Source organism: Nothoprocta perdicaria, unplaced genomic scaffold, assembly GCF_003342845.1.
Source record: "Nothoprocta perdicaria isolate Ctin4 unplaced genomic scaffold, notPer1 scaffold_84, whole genome shotgun sequence".
Taxonomy (NCBI): Eukaryota; Metazoa; Chordata; class Aves; order Tinamiformes; family Tinamidae; genus Nothoprocta; species Nothoprocta perdicaria.
Genome location: NW_020456132.1, coordinates 2348693 through 2370143, shown reverse-complemented (window position 1 = coordinate 2370143; position 21451 = coordinate 2348693). Strand labels below are relative to the sequence as shown.

At 36.9% G+C, this 21451-nt stretch overlaps 1 protein-coding gene across 1 annotated transcript in view; it reads left to right on the top strand.

Annotated features, from left to right (window-relative positions):
- The window catches only part of ERC1 (ELKS/RAB6-interacting/CAST family member 1), a 267410-nt gene that overhangs the window by 154451 nt on the left and 91508 nt on the right, over positions 1–21451 (top strand). The window contains exons 14-15 of the mRNA XM_026052172.1: positions 185–316; positions 18600–18760. Of these exons, the coding sequence (XP_025907957.1) occupies positions 185–316; positions 18600–18760 (293 nt within the window). The remainder of the gene's footprint in view (positions 1–184; positions 317–18599; positions 18761–21451) is intronic.

Here is a 21451-nt window from a genome sequence, read left to right as displayed (position 1 = left end):
TCCTTCACTTTACTAAATGCTTCTTCCGTCTCTTGCATCACTTCATCTTTCTTTCGTTTGTGTGAAGATATTTTGCCTGGAGTTGCACCTTGGGAGGGAGAAACACATTTTGGTTGGCATAGAACTTGGTTGATTAAAAGGCTTCAAACAAGTCTCCTTCACCTGGTCTCCCGTCATTTTCCAGGACAATCTACGTAAAAAGGATGATCGGATTGAAGAATTGGAAGAGGCACTCAGAGAAAGTGTTCAGATAACTGCAGAGCGAGAAATGGTGCTAGCACAAGAGGAGTCAGCCAGGATCAATGCTGAGAAACAGGTCTGCAATCTTATAAAGTCACTGGTAATCCTCAAAGGGAAGTAACCTGACAGTCAAGTAGTATTCTCGCTGCTTTACTGCAAAACACAGCTGGTTTTGTTTGATGAACCTAAATCTCTGTTCAAACACTGGGGAAAAGAGCCCATAAAGTCAGCAAAGCTTTCATGACAGTTTGTTTTTTTCCAAGTAACATTTTCGTGCATTTAAAAAACAAATTTATGGTATCCTGTGCTTTAAAATATTATTTTATATATGAATTCCTCTAACCTGTCTGGTCCATCAGTTGACCATCTATTATCCTGTGTGAAAACATACACACAATGCTGATCATTGCACATATTTGAAGGGAATGGTTTTTRTTAACATAGGTTTTAGAAGTCCTGCTCATGGACCACAGTCTCATTGTGCTTGCAATTGCAAAACTACTGGACAGCGAGACAAATCCTCTGGCTTAAGTTTACATACAGAAAATACATCCTTGTCTGTTGAAGCCACAGGTTTAAGATTTTGCACATGGATTTAGTCTGTATCACTGATCAGAAGTGCAGAAGAATCACATGTGTCTGATTTTGACTCCTGTAAGTAATCATCAAGAAAGAATACTGTATGTGGTGAGTAAACAGCCCTGAGGTTTGGTAGCACATTTGAAGCAGAAGCAGCTGAACCTGACATTCTTACTAAATGCTCTTCTGACCTTCTCCTGTGTTTTTCCACAGTTACACTATTCCTTAAGCATGTTCCTTAAGTATGACCTTAATTAGCAAATAGGAACTTTTGCTCAGCCAAGTCACAGTGGCATTTTCTTCTTCCGTTTGTTATTTAAGTGAAAGTTCTGGATACCTTCAGTTTGAAACCTCTTGCAGAGTTTTCTCAAAGTGTGTTCTTATATTGTGTCTTCTTTTTAGTTAATAATCTAGGCTTTCAGGAATAAAGTGATAGTTTCTAAAACAAGCTAGATGATTTGCTGGTAGACCTATTTAAAGAATAATTCTGGTTGCCATACCCTAAGATTTTTACAACATTATGGAATGTACTTAGCAGTATATCTTCTTTCCAACCTTTCCATAGGCTTGAAAAATGGGTAAGAAGGAATGTTAAATAGGCAGCAAATAGTGCATCAAAGCTTAGATTTCTTTGTAATAAAAATATTTATCTCGTGAAGAAACATAATTTATGCCAAGCTGCAAAAGTAACCAATATAATGATATGATGCCTATGTTGTGATGGTGTTTTAATTTCTTTATTACAAGACGTAGAGATGATTACTCATTATTTTCTTTCAGCACATAGAAACCCATAAGACACACATTTTTATGGTGGCTATGGTAGAAATATACAACAAGATACAGGTGGTTCCATGAATTTTTTAAAGGATGGTTTTGAAGAAGGGTGCCATGTGTTAATTTCATAGGGGTTAATGCATCTGAAGTTACAGAAACACAAAGGTGAACATGTGAATATTTATGCTAGTGTAGGGGTTGATCACAGTGAGCCAGTCATTTCACTGCTCACTCARCAGGTCATTTGAGAAATGAAAAGTGGCTTGAGTGCATCCTGCAAAGGATAATAGCTTGCATTTGAATCACTAACAAAACCGAGTGGTACTAGAATTAACATGATCTAGGCAATGGACAAGGAGATTATGGCACAAATGAGCACAACTGGCACAGGAAGGATTTTTTCAAAGATTCAGACAAGAGTCTAATCATACCGAATTACTGTAGCTCTACAGTTGCAATTGGAAAGAGCTTATATTAGTGATATTAGAAAAAAAATCTGCAGATTTGTAGTTATAACCTTTATGCAAAGTCTAGAGGCCTGAGAAGACATCAAGATTAACAAAAATATGGAAGTCCTGTCACAGATGAAAAAAGAAAGAGAGTAATAAGGAAGACTTTAGTCATAGGATGGGAAGGACTTGTTTTTAGCCTGTTGAGGATAAACTATTCATGGATGTCTGTCCATCATGAGCTGTTGGTAACAGGTTTATTATGAACAGGAGAAAAGATGTCTGGATTAGTACAACAGGGGACTGTTGTCATAGAAGTGAAGCTTTATTTGCACAAGAGGTCCTAAAGCTAAAATGCGGTAAAAGGTCCTAGAGCTAAAAGAGTGGTACTTATAAATGCATACACAGAAAATACATTTTCTCAGAATACTGAGAAGAGCAACCTGAATGATATATTGCATTTAGCCTCTAAAGAATTGTTGTGTCGCACTTTGACAAAGAGGATTTTGCTTCAGTATCAGTTAACTACAATCAGGTAATAAAGGAACAGCAAGCAGCTGCCCCTCCAGGGAGAGGAGGGGAATTCTTTTTCAAATGCTTTCTGTGTGTCATTTTCCATGGAGRTTTTGTGTAGAATTATGACAAAGTTTGCAAATGTAGAGATTTTTTTTTTTAATAGGAAATTGCTGGCAAATCCTGTGATCTTTTACAAGCTATGATACTAGGTTAAGGTCATTCTTAGGCCAAGTATGAATGTTGTGTGTGGATTTTAAAAAATTGATGTTATCCAAACTGAATTTGCTTTTAATTGCATGCTTTTTCTTTCTTCTCTTTTGTTTATCTTGTTTTCYTTCATTCTACCACTTCACTGCCTGTCTGAAGCTGTTAAGTGAATCAGTGCATGAGGTCAACCATTTTGGCTTTAAGTGGTTCAAGGTATGAGGACATCTCGTGTGTTCATTCCCTCCTCAATCTTTAATGTTGTTTTTGTAGCCTGTGTTGTGCAGTCCTACCCTCAATCATCTCATGAGGTTTGGTTTTCCATTTTAAAGGCTTGAAAATCAAATTATTATGTCCATGGAGCTATTCAGCATTTCATGGTTCTCTTATTTCTATTTCAGATTACGATCTTGCTCTCCTTATTCCAGTGTTTGAAAATATTCTGGCAACCTGTATTAACTGTGGCAGTGTGTTAACTGTGTTAGCATCCAATCAATCCATATATGGCAAATTTCTCCATCAGATAAAACTTTTTCATTTATTTCAAGGTCTTGGACACATTCTTTTTTTCCCTTCGTTTTCCATAAATAAATAAAGGCATTTCCTGACAGGATCAACTCGTCCTTCGGATTGGGCCTAATTTTATTTACCTTGTTGTTCTGAGTAATGGAAACCCTACCATACAAGAGCAGTTGAGGGAGACTTAAAAAGATATAACGTCTTGGAAGTTCTTCAACAAAATCTTTATTTCCAGCCTATTCAGCTGGTTTTGTTGGTCCACTTGTGGAATCTTGTGTTTAAATATTATTGCAAATTCCTTAAGCATATGGGGTTATGTACTACTGTGGTGATGCCATTAGTTCAACCCATTAGGTTAAATATCTAGAAGAAAAAAAGTATACAGAAACTCTGTGTACTCTTTTCCAGAAAGAAAGTATACAGAGAGCTCTTTTTGAGTAGTCTCAGTAAGAGTCAAGGTAGGTTTTCTGGGATAAACACTTCTAACATGCAGATCTTTCTTGTCCATTAGAGATGACAAAGACAAAYGTGGATCCAGGCATCTTTTCTGGATTAATCAAATCTTCAGTTTACTTCAGTAAAGTTATCCTAACAATCCTCGGGAAAAAAATTAAGCTTGAGTTTTCCCCTGGTAACTAATACAATGGCAATTTTACTTTCCTAGGAAAAAAAGATCTTTGACAAAAGGTCCTATCTTGATGAAAAAATTTTCACTCTCCTATTGCATCTTAACTCTTGCAGTAAGAAGGAGGAGTTTGTCTCATGATATCAACACAACCATGACCAGAACCGTTCACAGAACAATACTGGAAATGCGTTTCAATCTCGTGAAAACAAATAAGGCCCTTTTTGTGGAACAAGTTCAGATGTGATTTAATGAACATATCTATTGACCAAATGGTTTCTATGTTACTTTTTACACTAGGACTGTCCTAGCTTTTAATGAAGTTTGGAAACTGTCCCTCTTTCAGGTTGGTATGTCTTGGTGATAGAGGGAGCCAACGCAACCAACTTGAAATAGATGGGTAACTTGTAGATAGCTGGAATTAGGTGAAATTTATGACTGTGTGGTCTTGGTTTTCTGTATGTTGAAGGGAATTTAGGTAATAATAGGTGAAATACTATGAAGCATTATCAAAGTAAATGTCATATTTAAAGTTTTTAATTTAACAAGCTTTTTTTAAAAAAAAAAAAAAAGAAAAAGAAAGATTAAAGAAAAAAAGCATTTAACCAGGTCATCAAAGTAGAAGGAAGATATTCTAAGACAGCTCTTAAAACAATGTGTGTTCCCAGGGACACCAAGAATGAGCTTTCAAATTAATCCATTTTTTCGTAATTAGGAATTCTTCACAGTGTAGTTTGATTGAGACTAGCAGGAATGAAAACCTGGGCATGCAGTAGTAATAGGAAGCCAAAGACAAATGCTCACATGCATTCAAAACATCAATATTCATTGTTACAAAGCTCTTTTTCCTTATACTTCAGCTGTACTATAATCACAGGACTCTTGGGTCTGCCCATTCTGTAATTATTTTTGAAGGATTTTTCCATGTGGACCAATTCCCTGATCTGGTTCACAGTCCCACATCAAACTATAACAGCACCTCAGAGAAGGCATTGAACTGGGAGCAAGACTCAGAAACAGAGACAGAAATTTCTCTATTCATACCAAAAATATTTTTTAAAAGCTGTTGTCCTGGACTTTGCAGTACGTGAATGAGCTGCTGTACTGCCTGACGCTAACTTACATTCTCTCATTTTAGGCTCTCATATGTTCTCTCATTAAAGGCTGAGAAAGTTGGGCCTGTTCAGCCTGGAGAAGAGAAGGCTGAGGGGGGACCTGATCAGCGTGTATAAATACCTCAAGGGAGGCAGTGAGGAGGAGGGGSCGGCCTCTTTTCAGTGCTGGATAGCGATAGGACTAGAGGAAACGGCCACAAGCTGAGGCACCAAAACTTCCACAGGAACTTAAGGAAACACTTTTTGACAGTGAGGGTGACAGAGCCCTGGAACAGGCTGCCCAGGGAGGCTGGGGAGTCTCCTTCTTTGGAGATCTTTAAAACCCGCTTGGACTGTGCCCCGTGCTCTAGGTGACCCTGCATGAGCAGGGGGGTTGGACTAGATGACCCCGGAGGTCCCTTCCAACCTTGAATATTCTATGATTCTATGATTTTGTTTCCTTCAAAAGGGGTAGGTCACCTCTGGTGACAATAACCTAGTTCTCTAACATATATCAACTCCTGCTTGAATTCATTTGCCCTCACTACAATGTGAGCTAACATCCAACTGCTTGTCCTAATTTAACAAATAAAAATATGAAACACTGGACATTTCCTGAACTATCTTTCCTTCCTTAAAAAATTATCTAAACTGAAATTTCTGAGTAACAGTCTGAATTTGCTGTCTTCTATCAAATTTATTTGAAGTTTTGATTCTTAGTGGGAGATTTTAAAGCAGAGCTTATGTATGTAAATCTAAACCTATAAATAGTTATATTTTGATTCACTGTACCTTTATATCCTGCACATGACAGCTTTTACTGTCTTGCTATTTGAGAAGAAATAATATACTGACTTCTTCTAATAGTAGAATACTGTTTAAATTTTCTTATACTGATTCTTTCTTCCTATATCTTTATAAGCAATTTTAGCAGAATTTAATATTCTTTTAAACTCAGTCACATAATTAAARTATATTGATAGCAAGACAAATGTACAAACAAATGTAAACACATCCCCCTTTTGATGAGCATTCTGTAACTGAAATATGTAAAATATTTTTAAAAGTGCTAACTGCTGGGATTATTCCCTAGCACAAATTCTTGCACATTAGGTTGATTCCARCAGGTCCCTGGAAAAAGTTTCTCATGAACCAGTTACCTACAGCTATTTTCTGAGGTATCAGAGACTCTGCACTCCAGAGAAGTCAGAATTCTGACTCATCTGTAACAGATGCTGCATTTGCTTTTAATGAGTGGGTTTGGCTGTTCTTGTATTATCTCCTGCTGAGAAGTTAGATAAACCAAGTGATTGGAGATCAGGGCAGTAATCCAAGCTATGGCTTGGAGGTAAAGCTGCTGGAGCCCGATTGCTTCCCACTGCATTTTTTCTAAACAGTCTGCATTCTCTTAGGCTAAAGCACTCTTGAATATTTCCTACATCATTCCTTTTTATAAAAGTSTGTCTAGCTTTATCTGTTTTTTGCACTAGTCCTATGTACATTTAATTTATATTAAGTAAAGAATTGCTGCTAAGAACTTAGATTTTGATTTATTTTGGTAAAAGAAATTACAGACATAAACTGTTCATAAAAGGCTATTTTTACTCAGCCTTGAGTATGATCTTGCCATTGTTTTTCAAGATCKGGAAATTGTACATGCTTTTATCCTGTCTTTTCCTTTTATTTCAAAGTATTTTACTAAAGAAACTGTACACTGTGTCTTCACCAATTAGTGTTGTCAGTTGTTTTTAGAAATGCTGTTTCTCCCCAGAGTATTTCAATTTCAATTGCTTGTGTAGTTTTTTCATTTGAATGTATTCATACTTATATTGAGACACTCAAAGGGGAAGGGAGATTGGGTATRTCAGGGGGTAACATTTAATTCCTTCCCTATTCAGTAGTATAGCTTTAAAGAGGCAACAAAGCAGAGTATTTATTCTTTTCCATCCTACATGTGTTCAGACCTAGTTGGGCTCTTGGGGATTTTTTGCCTCCAGTGGAGAAAGAATAGAAAAGCTTTTAAAATCATACTCCAACAACATTCTAGGAGAGAAAGCAGTTTTTAGGAGTTTTTCTAGGAAAGAAAAACTTTATAGAAGAAGAACTTCTAAAGAACCCATAAGATTTGAAATTTATTTAAATCTTAGCACTTTTTTAGGATTGCACGAATGGGCAAAATTTTGTGACTTTTAAGAGAGGTCTTGACTTTGAAGCGAGAATCAACTTAAGTTGAAAATATACATTGAGCATTTCTCCATTTAAATCACCTTTCCATTTGAGAAAATGAGAAATGAAAATTGCCGTACAAAAATTCTGTGTCACTGCTGATCTTYAGCTGATTTTGTTTGTTTGGGTTATTATCGTCTTTTTTTTTAATTGATAAATAAGGATTTCAAATTATCGTTCACGTAGTGGTCAAGCTCTCTARAGAAAGCCCCATTTTGGCACTTCTCTGTGTTTTATGTTATTTTTTTCAAGCACCTACCTCTAGCTTGCATTTGAGTTTGTTTTTGGCTCAAGAAAAAGTCAAAGTCTGAATTGCCTTCCAGGCTGGCTTAGTTACTGAAGGATAAAGTCATGCACATTTAGTTACTTTGGGAATGCTTGGAATTGTAAAGATCCAGGCCAGTACTCTAGTATTTGCTTAAAGCTAACCTTATGCTTTTTTCTTTTGGAATTTCTTTTCTATTTTCCAATTGTCAACTTGGAACTAATTATGATACTATTAAAATATATATTGACATGAAAAGTTCATCGGACTTGTGCATTAGATTCATCAGAAAAATATGCATTTCTTTTTCTGGCATAGTTGTTTTCCTTCACATCCATGGAGTGAAAGAAAGGAGATTGTTTTTCTTCCCATCTCGTTCTCTTGTCCAGAAAAGTATGGAAAAGTGGCAAATTTCAGGTTTGTTATGTTGAGGACTTCTTTCTGAAGCATTTTTTACTCACGCAGAACCTTCCAGATCTTGCTGGACTGATATTGCTAATTCTTCAAACCCTTAATTGTATTTCAGCCTGAGTTCAGCTGGCTCAATATAGTGTTTTCTGTTAACTCCAGTGCTAAAGGTTGGTTTCCACAGGTTTAGGCCAAGAGGGAGCTTTCCTGAGCTTCCCAGTGAGGCTTCAGTTAAGCTTAGCCACAAGTTCAACCTTCTTCTACATGGCTGCTTTATCGTAATGACTACACTTTTATATAATTGTGTTTGTGGCCCTTATTGTCTGTGGGGAAAAAGGTGTTAAAGGTATTTATAGAATTAACATGCTATTTTTCAGTGCTTGTAGTGAATTATTTTGTTTCTTTATCATTTATATCTTTAGAGATTCAATTTGTACTATATATATTGTTAATCTCTAATAAATAGCACAGCGTTACATATTTACTTTGAATATCATTGGGTTATATCTAAACTTTGGTTTACCATGGTGATATATCCTAGTTAACCTGAAACTGCCTATAGTTCAGCAAAATGAAGGTCACTATGTTCTAGAGAATGCTTGTGAAAAACTGCTTAAATTCTTGGGCAGTTAGGCTCCACTGAAAGGCTTCCTGGGACCCAACTGMACTGCTACCTTAGCAGCCATCACAGAGTACAGTAAGAAAGGTGAAAAGTTACTTTGAAGGTGTCCTGTTGCAATTGGACTATCATGAGTTRACTGATGCTTTAAAATTTGTTTGGATGTAACAAACCATACTAAATGTGCTTAGTTTTTGTTTTTCTGCTTCTTGTTAATTATCCTTGCAAGTATCAATGTGTTCCCAACAGGTTGGAGAGGTTCAATCCTGGCCACACAAGATATACACAAGACAATTTCCTCAGACTGTAGTTTCACATAAAATAAGACAGGTCAACTTATGCGTGTGTGTTTGCAAGGGTTAAAAATCATAATGGGAATTCCTCATTTGGTAACTGTTCCAGTTGAGGGAAAATAAAAAATAAATTTTTAGCTTTTATATAGTCTTTAGATACCAGAACTACACCAGCTTTCTGTCCTCAGTAGAAATCATACTCAGTTTTTCACTTCTTTTCCCCTGGCCTGACTCATTTGTGTGTGTGTGTGTGTTAAGGAGAGACAATTACTGCTTCCTTCTCAAGAGTTCTTGCCTTGTCAGCAGGCTCTTGCTTATTTGTATGGCTCATGGCTCTCATTTAGGAGATACAGCAGTCACAACTACCTTCAAACAGCCTAAGAGGACCCAACTGTCRGTTCTCCAGTCCTGAAGTGTGTCAGCTCCGGAAGATTTCTGGGAGTCTTTTTCTTTTTCAGATATCTCTGAGTTTTGATTATTCCTGCTTTATACAAAGGCATAACATATAACTCAGTGCTCTTGGAAAATGAGCAAAAAACACTCTTGGTGATACTCAAACAATGTATTCCTAGACAAAAGCTCCTGTATTCCTGTTTCTTTGGGTTCTGTAGGAGTAACATTGTAATGTCAGATATCGTCTGGTCAGTCTACTATTAGTGCTCTTYGTTGCCTGGAGCCATCAGTGGAAACAGAAGGGAGCAATACAGAGCATTAACTCTTCCTCATTATCAGATACTCTTTCATAATGAAAGTTTTGTTGGAGGCTAGCTCATAGATAAGAGAGAGAGTCAGAGTTTCTTATTTCAAGTATCTCATTTTCACAGTGATAAGAAAATTTTCACTCAGCTACAGTATCCTGCAGCTTTTTAGACCACAGTCTTTTGTTCACTTTGTTTATCTTCTTTCTACTTCTTCTCTTTCCCTGATTAATAAAAAAAAAAAAGAGTGGGAGAGTGGCTCGAGTTCTGTTAAGCCACCAAAAACAGGGTGTTTTATCTGGGATGTTGAAGTTACAAAATTCTAGCAACCTAAAAACCAAGGACACAGAGACTTAAGAAAGACACAGACTAACTGTAGAAAAACCCACTTCATCCCTAAAATAACTTGTATGCTACAGATAGATCCTCCTTTGTCTCTGAAAGAATGATAACTTACCAGAAATTTTCATATCTTTGACATTAACTCCTTCTGTATTGTGAGTAAAATAGAAGTTCTCCATATACAGAGTCTACCCCTGTCCTCTGTTACTGTACAGAGTTGACACTGGCTGAAGTGATGTTGGAAATCTGGCACCCTTTCAGGGATGGAAGTGAATTTTTTTACCGATGTATTTTGAGCAGTATTTTACCGGTGTATTCTAGTGAGTTTTGTCTCTGTGGCTGGGAGAAGCAGAATGTATGTGCTGTTGACAGCATCAGCTGATAAATGTGATATATAGAAAAATCTTAATTGTTGTACAACATTCTGCAGTGTTTATTTCCCAGTTTCTTTAGATAAGATCTTCAACTAAGTAATTACAACTTTCAAAAAAAGAATTTTTCACTTGTCTGCAAACAGCCTTAGCGCAACACAAGAACAAGTGGCCTCGCTTTAGTTATATATAATATAGGGAGGAGGCCTCTTTTAGGTGCTGAACATCTGTTCACTTCAGGATATTTTAATAGTGCCTACAGTTGCAGAATAAAGATGAAGGTAAGGGATCTTAATACTTTTTTTTTTTAATCTGCCTCCCAGGGATTAGTGGTGGTCATGTTGTCATAACTGAGAACCCAGTAGCCATGAGCCCTTCCTCTTGCCACTTATACACATATGCATACACTAGTATTGAATTACAGGAGCTTGATGGAGAGCCAAAGCTCCTGTCTCCATGATGGGAGCAGAGCTTTTACCATTCTGCTACCAGTGTGGCTGAGTTTTCAACTGTTCTTTTAGCTGAGGACTTTCCTTTCCCTGCACACTAGAAATTGCATTTTAAAGACTTAAAAAATAAGTCAATTTTCTAGTTACTGCCTAGCTATTTCTCCATTTTTTTGGTCTGATATTTTTTGTTCTCATGAAGCTATACTTAACAGCCTTTGCAATATGTTTAAAAATTGAAAAACTTGTTCCCATATTTCAGAATAGCCAAGTATTTAGTTGTGTCTTGGATGTAGTCTTTAAGGGTATCTAAAGCCATCCTACTACTTTAACAAAATGGGGTTGTGATGAAACCATAATTCATTTCCTTCTTATTTTGTGTAAAGGTTTATTAGCTTGTGATTTAAATAAACCATCTGGTTCTGCTGGCAATCCAAGTTATGTCAGACTCAATGCTTTCTCCGTGTAATATGTTACTTGGGGCAGTTAAATTACATACTGAAGTCCCAAGTCTGGCCTGTGCGTTTTCCGTGTCTTAACATCTGTTCTGGGAAAATTTTCTAGGACCCAAACAAGTTTATGTGGAGCCAGAACTCTCGTCTTTGTCTTTCCCCTCATGTCTCTTTCTSTTCTTTCTGCCTGTTCTAGCAGTCTAATCAGCCCAACTCAGAAAAAAACTAATGCAGGAATTTACAGTCCTTTTATAATTTCAGTAGTGTACACAATGAAATGAAAAACCATTTAAAAACTTAAGATCTGAAAAAAAAGTAGGAGTCTTCTGAGAGTGTGAGTGGCACTTTATGAGAAATATTAATTCCTTTGTCTTCATAACATTCTTCTGACTTAGATTTTCAAGATCTTTTGATTTGGTCACCGTACTTGTTTGGATCAAAAATACAGACTTTAGTGTATTTTGTATCTTGTGTACTGTGATGTCAGTGTATTGTTGACATATATGGTCTGTGTTCAAAAAGAAATAATTTTAAATATACAGTTTAGCCTGGTGAGATGCTTGTGAAACTAAGATCTCTTATATTGCTTTATACAATGTTAGTGGAGAGAGATCTATGTTGTACTTGGGTCTTTATTCTAAAATTCCATCTTTCTCTATTCTTCCTGGAACTTGGGAGATTAATAATGAATGTAAACAGCTATTCCATAATCCATCATGTCTGTATTTAAGAAAAAGATTGCATTTCTTTCATTAAATCCACAACAAACGTCTCTGTTTTTAGGCATGTAAATAGATATAAACCTCAAAGATTTCCATAAGTCACTGCATCTGAAGAACTGTAACTCCAGTAAAAGAGTATGCCTGTTTCTTAGTATAATATTCATGTTTCTTTGCCATGCCCTTTCAGCCTTGTAATTATAGGCTGATGTACAGTCTTGTTTTGCTTGACCAGAAAATTATTCAAATGCTTGATCAAAGGAAAAAAAAATGAGGAAAGAAGACTAAAAACTACCTTGGGCCATCTGGATGACTGAAACCACAGGTCAATCAGTAAGAAAATGAGTAACTGAGAGAAATGCAGTCTCTTCTGCAAAGAGAGATTTGTTAATCTACAGGTGGGGAAAGGTCCTTTCATCTAACATTAACAGAGGACATAGCTTTTATGGCAGAGTAGGCAAAGTCAGAATACTGGCTATCTGTAATAAATATTACTTAAGCCAGTTTACATATACATTTGAACTATAGATGCATTCATGTCATGTCATTTGAGACTGGAAAAATTTCCTTTGCAGTCTCTGAGGAAAGCAAGTATTTTAATTTTTTCCTCTACACAATCAGCCTATTGCATATAAAAGTGGATTGCGTGGGCCACTATTTCAGTTACTCTCAACTACTCTGTTCAGATAGTCTGAAAAACTGCAAATGTTTTTCAAATGCRTAGAGTTTTGCCCCTTTCATTGCCACATAAATGACTGTCCCATTTATATTTGCGTATGTGTTAGTGAATCTCCTTGTGTTACTTGCATGTTTTTGTTGCTTGAATGAGGGCCAAAATTACTCTGCTTCTCTGACAGAGCATGAACATAAAATTAAGCTCCACAACTGTCTTCTTGAGAGGGCTATAGAGCCCCTTTTCGGTTTGCAATGAAGTAGAAAAGTTCACTTCAAATGATTTATCATCACAGAATAAGAACTTTGGTGTCTAAAGGAATATGCCACAAATAAGAACTTGGTGGCAAAAGGAATCTACCACCACACTGTAATCTAAACACAGTGTGAAGGATTTGGCACTCCTGAGGCTACTTTAGTTAGCCTGGCAGGATGGATTGACCTTGGCTACAAGAGTCTCTAGGCACTGCTTTTAAGCACAATTACTAAACACATTAGTGGATGTGGCCTTCTTCCTGGCATGAAATATCTGCCCCGACTCAGGAATTTTCAGTACTCTATGAACTCTCCCCTCATACAAGCTGGAATTTTGAGCTTGCCTATCTTGATCATCAGGAGCTGTTATAGAGATTGGTAGGGTAAGACTTTCTTGGAGTTCTTGGCATCACACCCAGTATCCAGAAGAGCTGACCAAAAACATCAGGTACTTATATGATGTCTACCCAACTGTCTCTTTCTTGATGATGACAGTTATGACAAGAGTTTGTAGAAACAGAGACAGTCTCCTGAAAAAGGCTTTTTTTTTCCATTAGGTGGTTTCTTTTATGTCTTCATTGGCTGTTATTAACATGTGACAATTAATGCCTTTTGTTGTGCTGTGTTGATTATCCACCTGGTCTTTACAATAGCCTTGTCTTTATACAGAGATGCAATACCATGCAGAAAAKTTCTCTTAATGTTTCCCTTTCCAGTTGCAGATACAGTAGTTATCCATATCAGTACTCTTCCAGACCTGATCTCTGGTGTTCTCAGCTATGTATCACATAGTTTTTTCAACTCCCATGCAACTCTCTTTACTAAYAGAAACTTTTTCTAATTCATGTTGTTTCTTAAAGACACACTCTGAATCCTGGTCAGGCAAATCAGGCCCTAAAACGCATGAAAAAGTAGCTTTCTCTTATATTGCTTGCAGATCCATCCTGCTCAGAATACACACTTTTCAGCAGACCTTTCAGCCCTGTCTGTGGAGAGCTTGAATCATGCATAAGTGATGACAGGTAGCTTGTCCTCAGCATGCTGCATAAACACATCAGGCAGGAATTTGGACTCAGGTGATAGCCAGCAGCACTTCTTTTGTGATTATGCCTTTATCAGCTTCATCCAACTTGCTAGCAGGCAGCATGAGATTCTGTATTTTCTAGAGTTAGAAAGAACCCGGTCTGGGTTCTGGTTTTATCAATGTTTTATGCACTAAGAACTCCTATAGGTTTCATTTGAGTTCAGATAAGAGTGCAGAGTCTTTCTCAGAAATGCATTGCTGATATTATAATTGAGCTCTCTTCTTGATACTTTGCCTTACTTCCAAGACTTACGATAAAACTAAGATAGTGCAAGACCCTGCTAATACTAATTTACCTGCCTGACTGAGATAATTTTGGTTCTAGATGCATCTTTGGTTGTCTGTAATGGGTCATTAGACTTCTTCTTCACATCTTCACATCTTAGACCAGTTGATTTCAGAAATCAACTCACATGTTCCATCCCAACTTAGGAACATTATATTTCTTGCCCACCTTCTTATTATTTCTCTGTAAGCTCTTCCTCTCCTCCATGGAAAACTATCCAGGATATCATACAAAAATTCTTAAGTATGCCTTTGCATATGTAGTAAGTTTTCCAGTTGGTAGACTCGACCAGTGTGTGCCTGCCATCTATGGCCAGTGTCTTTGCTCAGTTGTCAGCAATGTCCTGTATTTTTGCGTCCATGATTCAGACTTTGTTAAGAGTTAAAGTGTATCCTCCTATTAACAACCTGTTTCTGGTTGGGATAGGAACTACCAAGTCTTGATCCATGATATGAAGTTCATTTAGTGACCAGTTTCTAGTTTTGTCCTCAGCAGTACGGAGCTGATACTGCTTCATATCTTTATCAATGATCTGTTTGATGAGGCACAGTGCAGCTCCGCAAGTTTGAAGATGAGAGCAAAATAGGGGAATGGCCAAAATGCTGGAAAGCAGGAGTGCTCTTTAGAGGCAGAGATGTTGTAAGCTGGAGCACCTGAAATACATGGAGAGGCAGCAAGAATGTCCCGACCTAAGAAGAGGAAGCTGAGGGAGACTGTATTGAGGTCTTTGAGAGCCAAATTCTTCTCAGAAGTTGCTAGTGAAAGGCCAGGAGGCCTCAGGCACAAATTGCAACCTGGGAAGCACTGATAAGACAAAAGGGGATAAAACATCACAGTGTAGTCTAGTATTGGAGCAGATGCTCAGCAAAGCTGGGGAGTCTCCGTTTTTGGAGATACACCAAAAGTCCACTGGGCAAGACTCTGAGCAACCTGCTCTAAGTTGATCCTACTTTGAGCAGGGAGTGGGCCAAATGACCTGCAGAGATGCCTCCGAACTACATTACTGCATTATTCTAACTTAATTCTGCTGATTCTGGTGAATTCTCTGTTTAAGGTACCAATTTCTTTCTACTTTTCTGTTCTTGGTGGACATTGCTGTGCTAGGAGGATGTGGAGAATTATATCCTTGTGACCAATCTTCCTTGGATACTTTTCTTTAAGAATACAGTTTCCCTTTAGGCAGATGGGTTATACTCTCTAAGGAAGTATTAAAATTCCTTCTCTGCTGAATCAGACTTCTATTTTCTTTCCTGAATGTCACATTGATATGGTTAGGTCTGATATTTACATCACTGATGTCAGAGGAACCCTTTTCCAACCTTTGTAAAGATAAAACCTTCCAGAAGCTGGGTAATTTGTTAGTGCGTATTGTTGAAAGGGGTCTACTGTTTTTGTCACAGTGAGTGGTGGCTACATCCTCACCTGCTGTCCAGCGATTGATGTTAGGCCTGAGGAATGCTTCAGATCCATACATCTGCAGTATGGCCTTTTCAAGCTTCATCCATACCTGCCTCAAAAAGATGTTCTACCTCTAAGGTTTTTAGGAAGTGATTTAAGTGCTCCAGCATTTGCTGGGTGATTTTCTCCATGTTTGAGTGAAAGGTAGTGCCATAGTTCACCAACTAATTCACTGACTGGGCTAATTGTGAGGTCTGTGATAAGAGATATTGAAGTGATGGAAGAAACACTCTCCTTCCTGTTTTATCAGCTGATTGGGGAGAAAAGAGGAGCAAGAATACACTGTTTAGGCCAATGGAAATCTAACTGATGGGACACAAGCTTACCTACAATTAAAATGTATATGTCAACAGCATGCTCGATGACCTCTGAGGTCCCTTCCAACCTTCGGCATTCTATGATTCTATGTCTCAAAAAAATGGGTCTTGGCAAATAATATTTTCTTTGTTATATAATTAGCTACTCATAGGGTGAAAGGATCAAGCATATATTTAAGGTTAATTTTGAATAGGTAAGTTAGATGTGCATTGTAAGCAAGCTGTTTGGAAATATTCCTGTATCGTTTCTTCCAGGACAGCTTACTAGGACATATGCAGACAGGTCTGCACTAAGATTGATATGTTGCATACATGAAATGTTTTATCTTGGCTTTAATTGAAAGGCTTTCAAAGGAATGTCTGTGTCTTGATGAATCTAAAACGTAAAGTCTTTATCATAAATACACTCATCAGCATTTCATTGAATTTTGTTTTTAACCAATATCATGGCAAATGGTACTTGGTATAGGGAGAATGGAAGGTAACAGTAGTTCAGTGAACTAAGTTGCTGGCACAGTTTAAAAACCACTTGCATTCCATCCATCCCTGATATATGATTAAATCAATTTTCTGTTATCCTTCAAAAATACGGAATAAAATCCTAGAATTAAAAGAATTGCCAAATAGAGCAATTAGAAAAAGATTAACTGGCTGCAGTGGTCAGTACTCCAACGAATATAAGCCTTTCCTGCAGAGCTGGATCTTGCCACCGAGGCTAACAGTCTCTGTCTAGGTATCAGCCAGTAGCATCATCATGTGGTGTTAACATTCCACAGTTGTTCGGCTTCAGATCTGCATGAAGTGTTCGTGTTAGTATTGCAGATTTTGATTATTGACTGGGAATGGAATGATGGATGTCAAAAACCTTTCCAGCTTCATTATGGAAAAGCTTGTTGCTCCAAATTCTGTTTTATCTTGGCAAGTGACAGATTGACACAAACTGTTTTGATTGTTGCCCTTGGCTGGAGACATGTTTGGTTGAGGTTGTTTTTTGTAATAAGCAGAGGGTTTTGCAGCTGACAAGCCCCTTTTTTTTCCTCAGCTAAAAGGGAAATGTTTAACGGAAGTAAAAGCTGATATACTGGTATGCCTTTGTTTCCCCTTTGAGTTGCTGTTTTTCTTTTTCAAGAAATACTTGCAAAAATTTGCAAAATTGACAGAGTTTTTGGGCTTGTTTTGCCCACAAAATAACTATCAAGACTGAAAAAGCTCAATTATTTTAGGTATGCTAGCTGATTTGAACTATGGAACATTGAAATTCCCCATTAGTCACTTGATTGTTGAACACTTTGAATAGTTTTGATATTTTCATTTTTTTATTTTTCTTAGTTTGTTGGAATTMTTGTCAGCTACATTTGAGTGGAAGTACATACACATTCTGGAGTAAGCACTGTACAGTGTCTATGCTACATTTTATGAACATACTAATTCTATTTGCGATATTTCTTGCTCTGCAAGTGCATGAGGATGGAAAAAACAATTTTGTGTCATGCGGGTCCTGAGCTCTACCTTTAGGAGTATATAATATATTAAAGCAAGTAGTGGTATATTCCATACTTGGCATCTTCCAGCACCCGTACAGTAAGTGACATACACAACTCTCCTTGTAAACAGATATAATGATGAATATTGCTTAGTATAATTWGAACTTAATGTAATAACTGAACTTTCAGAATGAAGCACAAGTTAATGGTTAGGCATGGATATAAATGCAGTAAAGGGTTGTAATGTTGACCATGCTCAGTAATAATGTCTAGGTTTTTCCTATTTAAGAACATTTGGCTTGCTTGAAAGAGAAAATCTTGATGTTGGAAGTTTGTGAAAGTAGTGTGTGCACGCTAATTAACATTATTATAAAATTATGGAAAGGGTATACAGAGTTTTTTTTTGCTAGATAGAGTAATATTTGAATATTTATTGTATTTTATATTGTWTGTATTCTTTATTGTAACCAACACGGAACTCTCTGCTTCAGCAGATTAAAATATGACTAGGTATATCTGTGCAATAATGCTGCTAGAATTTTCAGTCTTGTTGATTCTGAACTTCCCCATTTGAAATTGTCTAAGATATGAGCACTGTTCTTTTCCACCTGGCTGTTGTTTGTCTTTGAATATCTTTTATCTAAAATTTCAACTAAATCACAAAATGTATCTCTAAGCATTGTTTGTCAGTTTTTTTGGGGAAGAGTAGACTTATTTACATCTTTTGGGGGACCGAATCCTGTCCCTTTTTTAGAAGACAGTTGTAACTTCATTTTCAAAGTACATACATAGTTTTCTAGAGATTGTTTACAGACAAAGTCTTTTATACTTTTTGTATATCACAAAATATATTACAGATTTATTCCAGCATTTCTAGCATTTTACTGATCTAGTTTTAGTTATCTATTTATCTTGATGGTAGATTTTCTAAAATAGAAATGATCTAAAAGTTAAAGCTTTGTAATTATAATAAATTTGATATTATAATAATAAATTTCCAGAGACAAGATCACATTAATTAACAGACTATAATATTATTYCATTCAAGTGCAGATGACTTTACAGAGCAGTAGATGGTTCTTCTAGTCCCCAAAAGCATCACACAGTGCACTTGCATTGGTAACCTTTGGATTCATGACWTTTACTCTTGATCACATTATACTTTTTTTTGTCTACTCTTGCTTGCCCCAAAAATGTTTAGGTAGAAGAGCTGATGATGGCCATGGAGAAGGTTAAGCAAGAGCTGGAGTCAATGAAGGCAAAACTGTCCTCCACACAACAGTCGTTGGCGGAGAAAGAAACCCATTTGACCAACCTGCGAGCAGAGAGAAGGAAACATTTGGAGGAGGTTCTAGAGATGAAGTGAGTATTTGCTTCCGTCATTTATGGCTATGTTTTCTCTGTTCCCTGATGATATAAAGAAAATCACAGTATGAATATTGCTTTCTTTGTCTTTCCATCAATATTCTTGTAGATTTGTATTATTTGCACAATAGCACCTTAAAAGATTCTAGATAATTATAGGGACCCCATTTTTTTTTGTTTTATGGAAGTGCCATCTTACCTCAAGCAGCTTATAATCAGTCTACTTTGAGGTAAGGCACAATTAAGTGTAACAAATGGTGAAAGGAAGGGGAGCGAAAGATGAACACCTTGCCAGAAAATTGTAATTACTGAAATCAGACTGTAGCTGTCTGCTTGGCCTGTTAAAGTATTTTTACAACTCATGTGAATGATTAGCTGCAACTGAGTATGAACTTCTCTATCAGTCAGACTTCTCTTGTCGTCTTTGTATAAGGAGACCTAAGTAAAACTAAGCTTTAAGGTGGCGGGGAAAAGTGAGGAATTAGACTTATAAGGCTTAAATACTTCCTAATTTCTGACTGTGCATTATAGATAAATAGTTACCCTTAGTTTAGGGAGACATGAATCCATTTAGTGCAGTGATGGATAGTGCTGCCAGCAGTTCATTAGAAACACTTTCAGTTGTTTAGCCAGCCCTGAAGAGAAGGAACATTTATATTGGCAGGGCCAGCACTGGTTCCTCCACTGTGGTTTTGTGAGCCATTATTTATTTATTTAACTTTTCTACATTACCTCTTTCCTTTTTTTTTTTTTTTTTTCTTAATAGAAGGGTAGAAAAACAGCTGTTACAAAATGGAAAGAGAGATGGCTTAGATCTTGAAACTAAGTTAGGAGTGCAGTGTAGAGTGGGCCAAGCCTCCCTAGCTTCATGTTCAGCTACTACAGTGTGATCTAGACCTGGCATAAAGACGCTGGAAGACTGCAGTACTTAAAAACCACACTTCTTATTTTTAATAAAGTTTTTATTGAGCTATAAATTTGACTGCCTTGAGAGCTGGTGCACTGGAGGATGGGAAGAATAACTCTTAAGGTGATGTGAGACTCCAGAGGAACTGGAGATCTATCCATATCCAATCACTTGGCAGCCCTTTCTTCAGCCAAACTGCTCTGCCAAACCTTCTCATTAAAATATATACGTATTGTACAATATATCCCGAAATGTATTTGAGGTTGTGTAGATCCAGAGCCTTTAATACAACTRCTCATGTCTTTTAAATGATGACCTCCCTTAGCTTACTAAGTTATTGTTGGAAAGTTATTGTGCTGAAAATTTAGTATCAGGAACTACATAAACTGGTAGATCCATTGTACCTCAGAAGGAAGAAGAACATTGGAGAGAACAGTAATGCTGTCAGCACATGGACAGAAAGATGGAAAAAGCATTAAATTTGTGTGCTTAACTGGCTGAACATGTTTTAGACATAGCTGGTCTGTCTTAAAATTCTATGAAGCTGCCAAAGGCATCCAAACTTCAAAAACTCACCCTGACCATGAAGTTCTGTTGCAGAAAGGTCTCTGCTGATGACTCCCAGGCAGTTAAATATCTTAACATAAATATGCAGAAATTCCAGTCTGTTCTTTGCTACTCTGTCTTCCCAGCCCTTGTTTTTAGAAAAGCAGTCTTCTCAGTTTTGCAGTTTTGTAGAGATTTCTAATAGCATTTAAGCTTTTTCTACTATTTCAACTCTGGCATAACAGTAATTGAGTGAGCAGTCAATTTTGCAAAACAGTTCTGCTGGTTTTGAAATCCTTAAATGAAACATATCATACAGGTATTGCTCAGAGATACAGGGAAGCAATCTTGCCCCCCATATTTTAGGGCATGTTTCCCTGAGAAGCTAAAGGTGCTCAGGTACAGCAGTGGGTGAATTCTGCAGTTGAAGGAGGTGTCGTTTTGAGAACAGGCACTAGAGTCAGTGAATGAGGTGAAGTGAAGGAAGCAAGCAAAAAAATTAGTTTAGGAAATGCTGCTTTGAGAGATTTTATGCGTGGATGGAAACATTAAATCAGCAGGAGGATTCCAGAAAGCTACTCCTATGTGATGGTATGTTAGTGATAATATATATTTAAAATATTGCTGCTTAGAGTAGAACTTCCGTTTTCTGCTGACTCTTATAACCCCGAGAAGTTCATTTAACACTCTTTAGGGATTCCTGTGTCACTATAAAGAATACAAGAAATGTGAACTACTCCAAGGAGTACATTGTGGTCCTTAAAATATGCTGTGTATTTTCAACTTCTGTTTCTTTAAATCTAATATTTTTGTTTTCTTAAAAAAAAAAAAAAAAAGCCAACACCTACTTTTGTTCTAAACAATTCTGAGAAAGGCAGATAATGTTCTCTATATCTTTATCACCAAAGGTGATCTTCTGTAAAAGAAAAMAACAGCCTTAGTGAAAAGCAAGGATTTTTGTTTTGTTTTCTTTGAGAAGTTCTAATGTTTCCATCATTCACAGCAAATCYTTTAAATTAGGCAGGAATAAAGTGCTGTCTACAGAGAAATCTCTGTTCTTTGTCCCATAAAAACCTGCTTAGGCTGAGCTGAGTTATAAACTGTTGAAAATCACCCATTTTCCTTTCCCTCTTTTTCCTCCTGGTGTTGTCAGCAAATTTTGGCAGTGTGCGAAAATAACGGAGCACAAACATTCTAATCTAGGGCTGAGTTCAAGCAATTGCCAAATCTGTAGC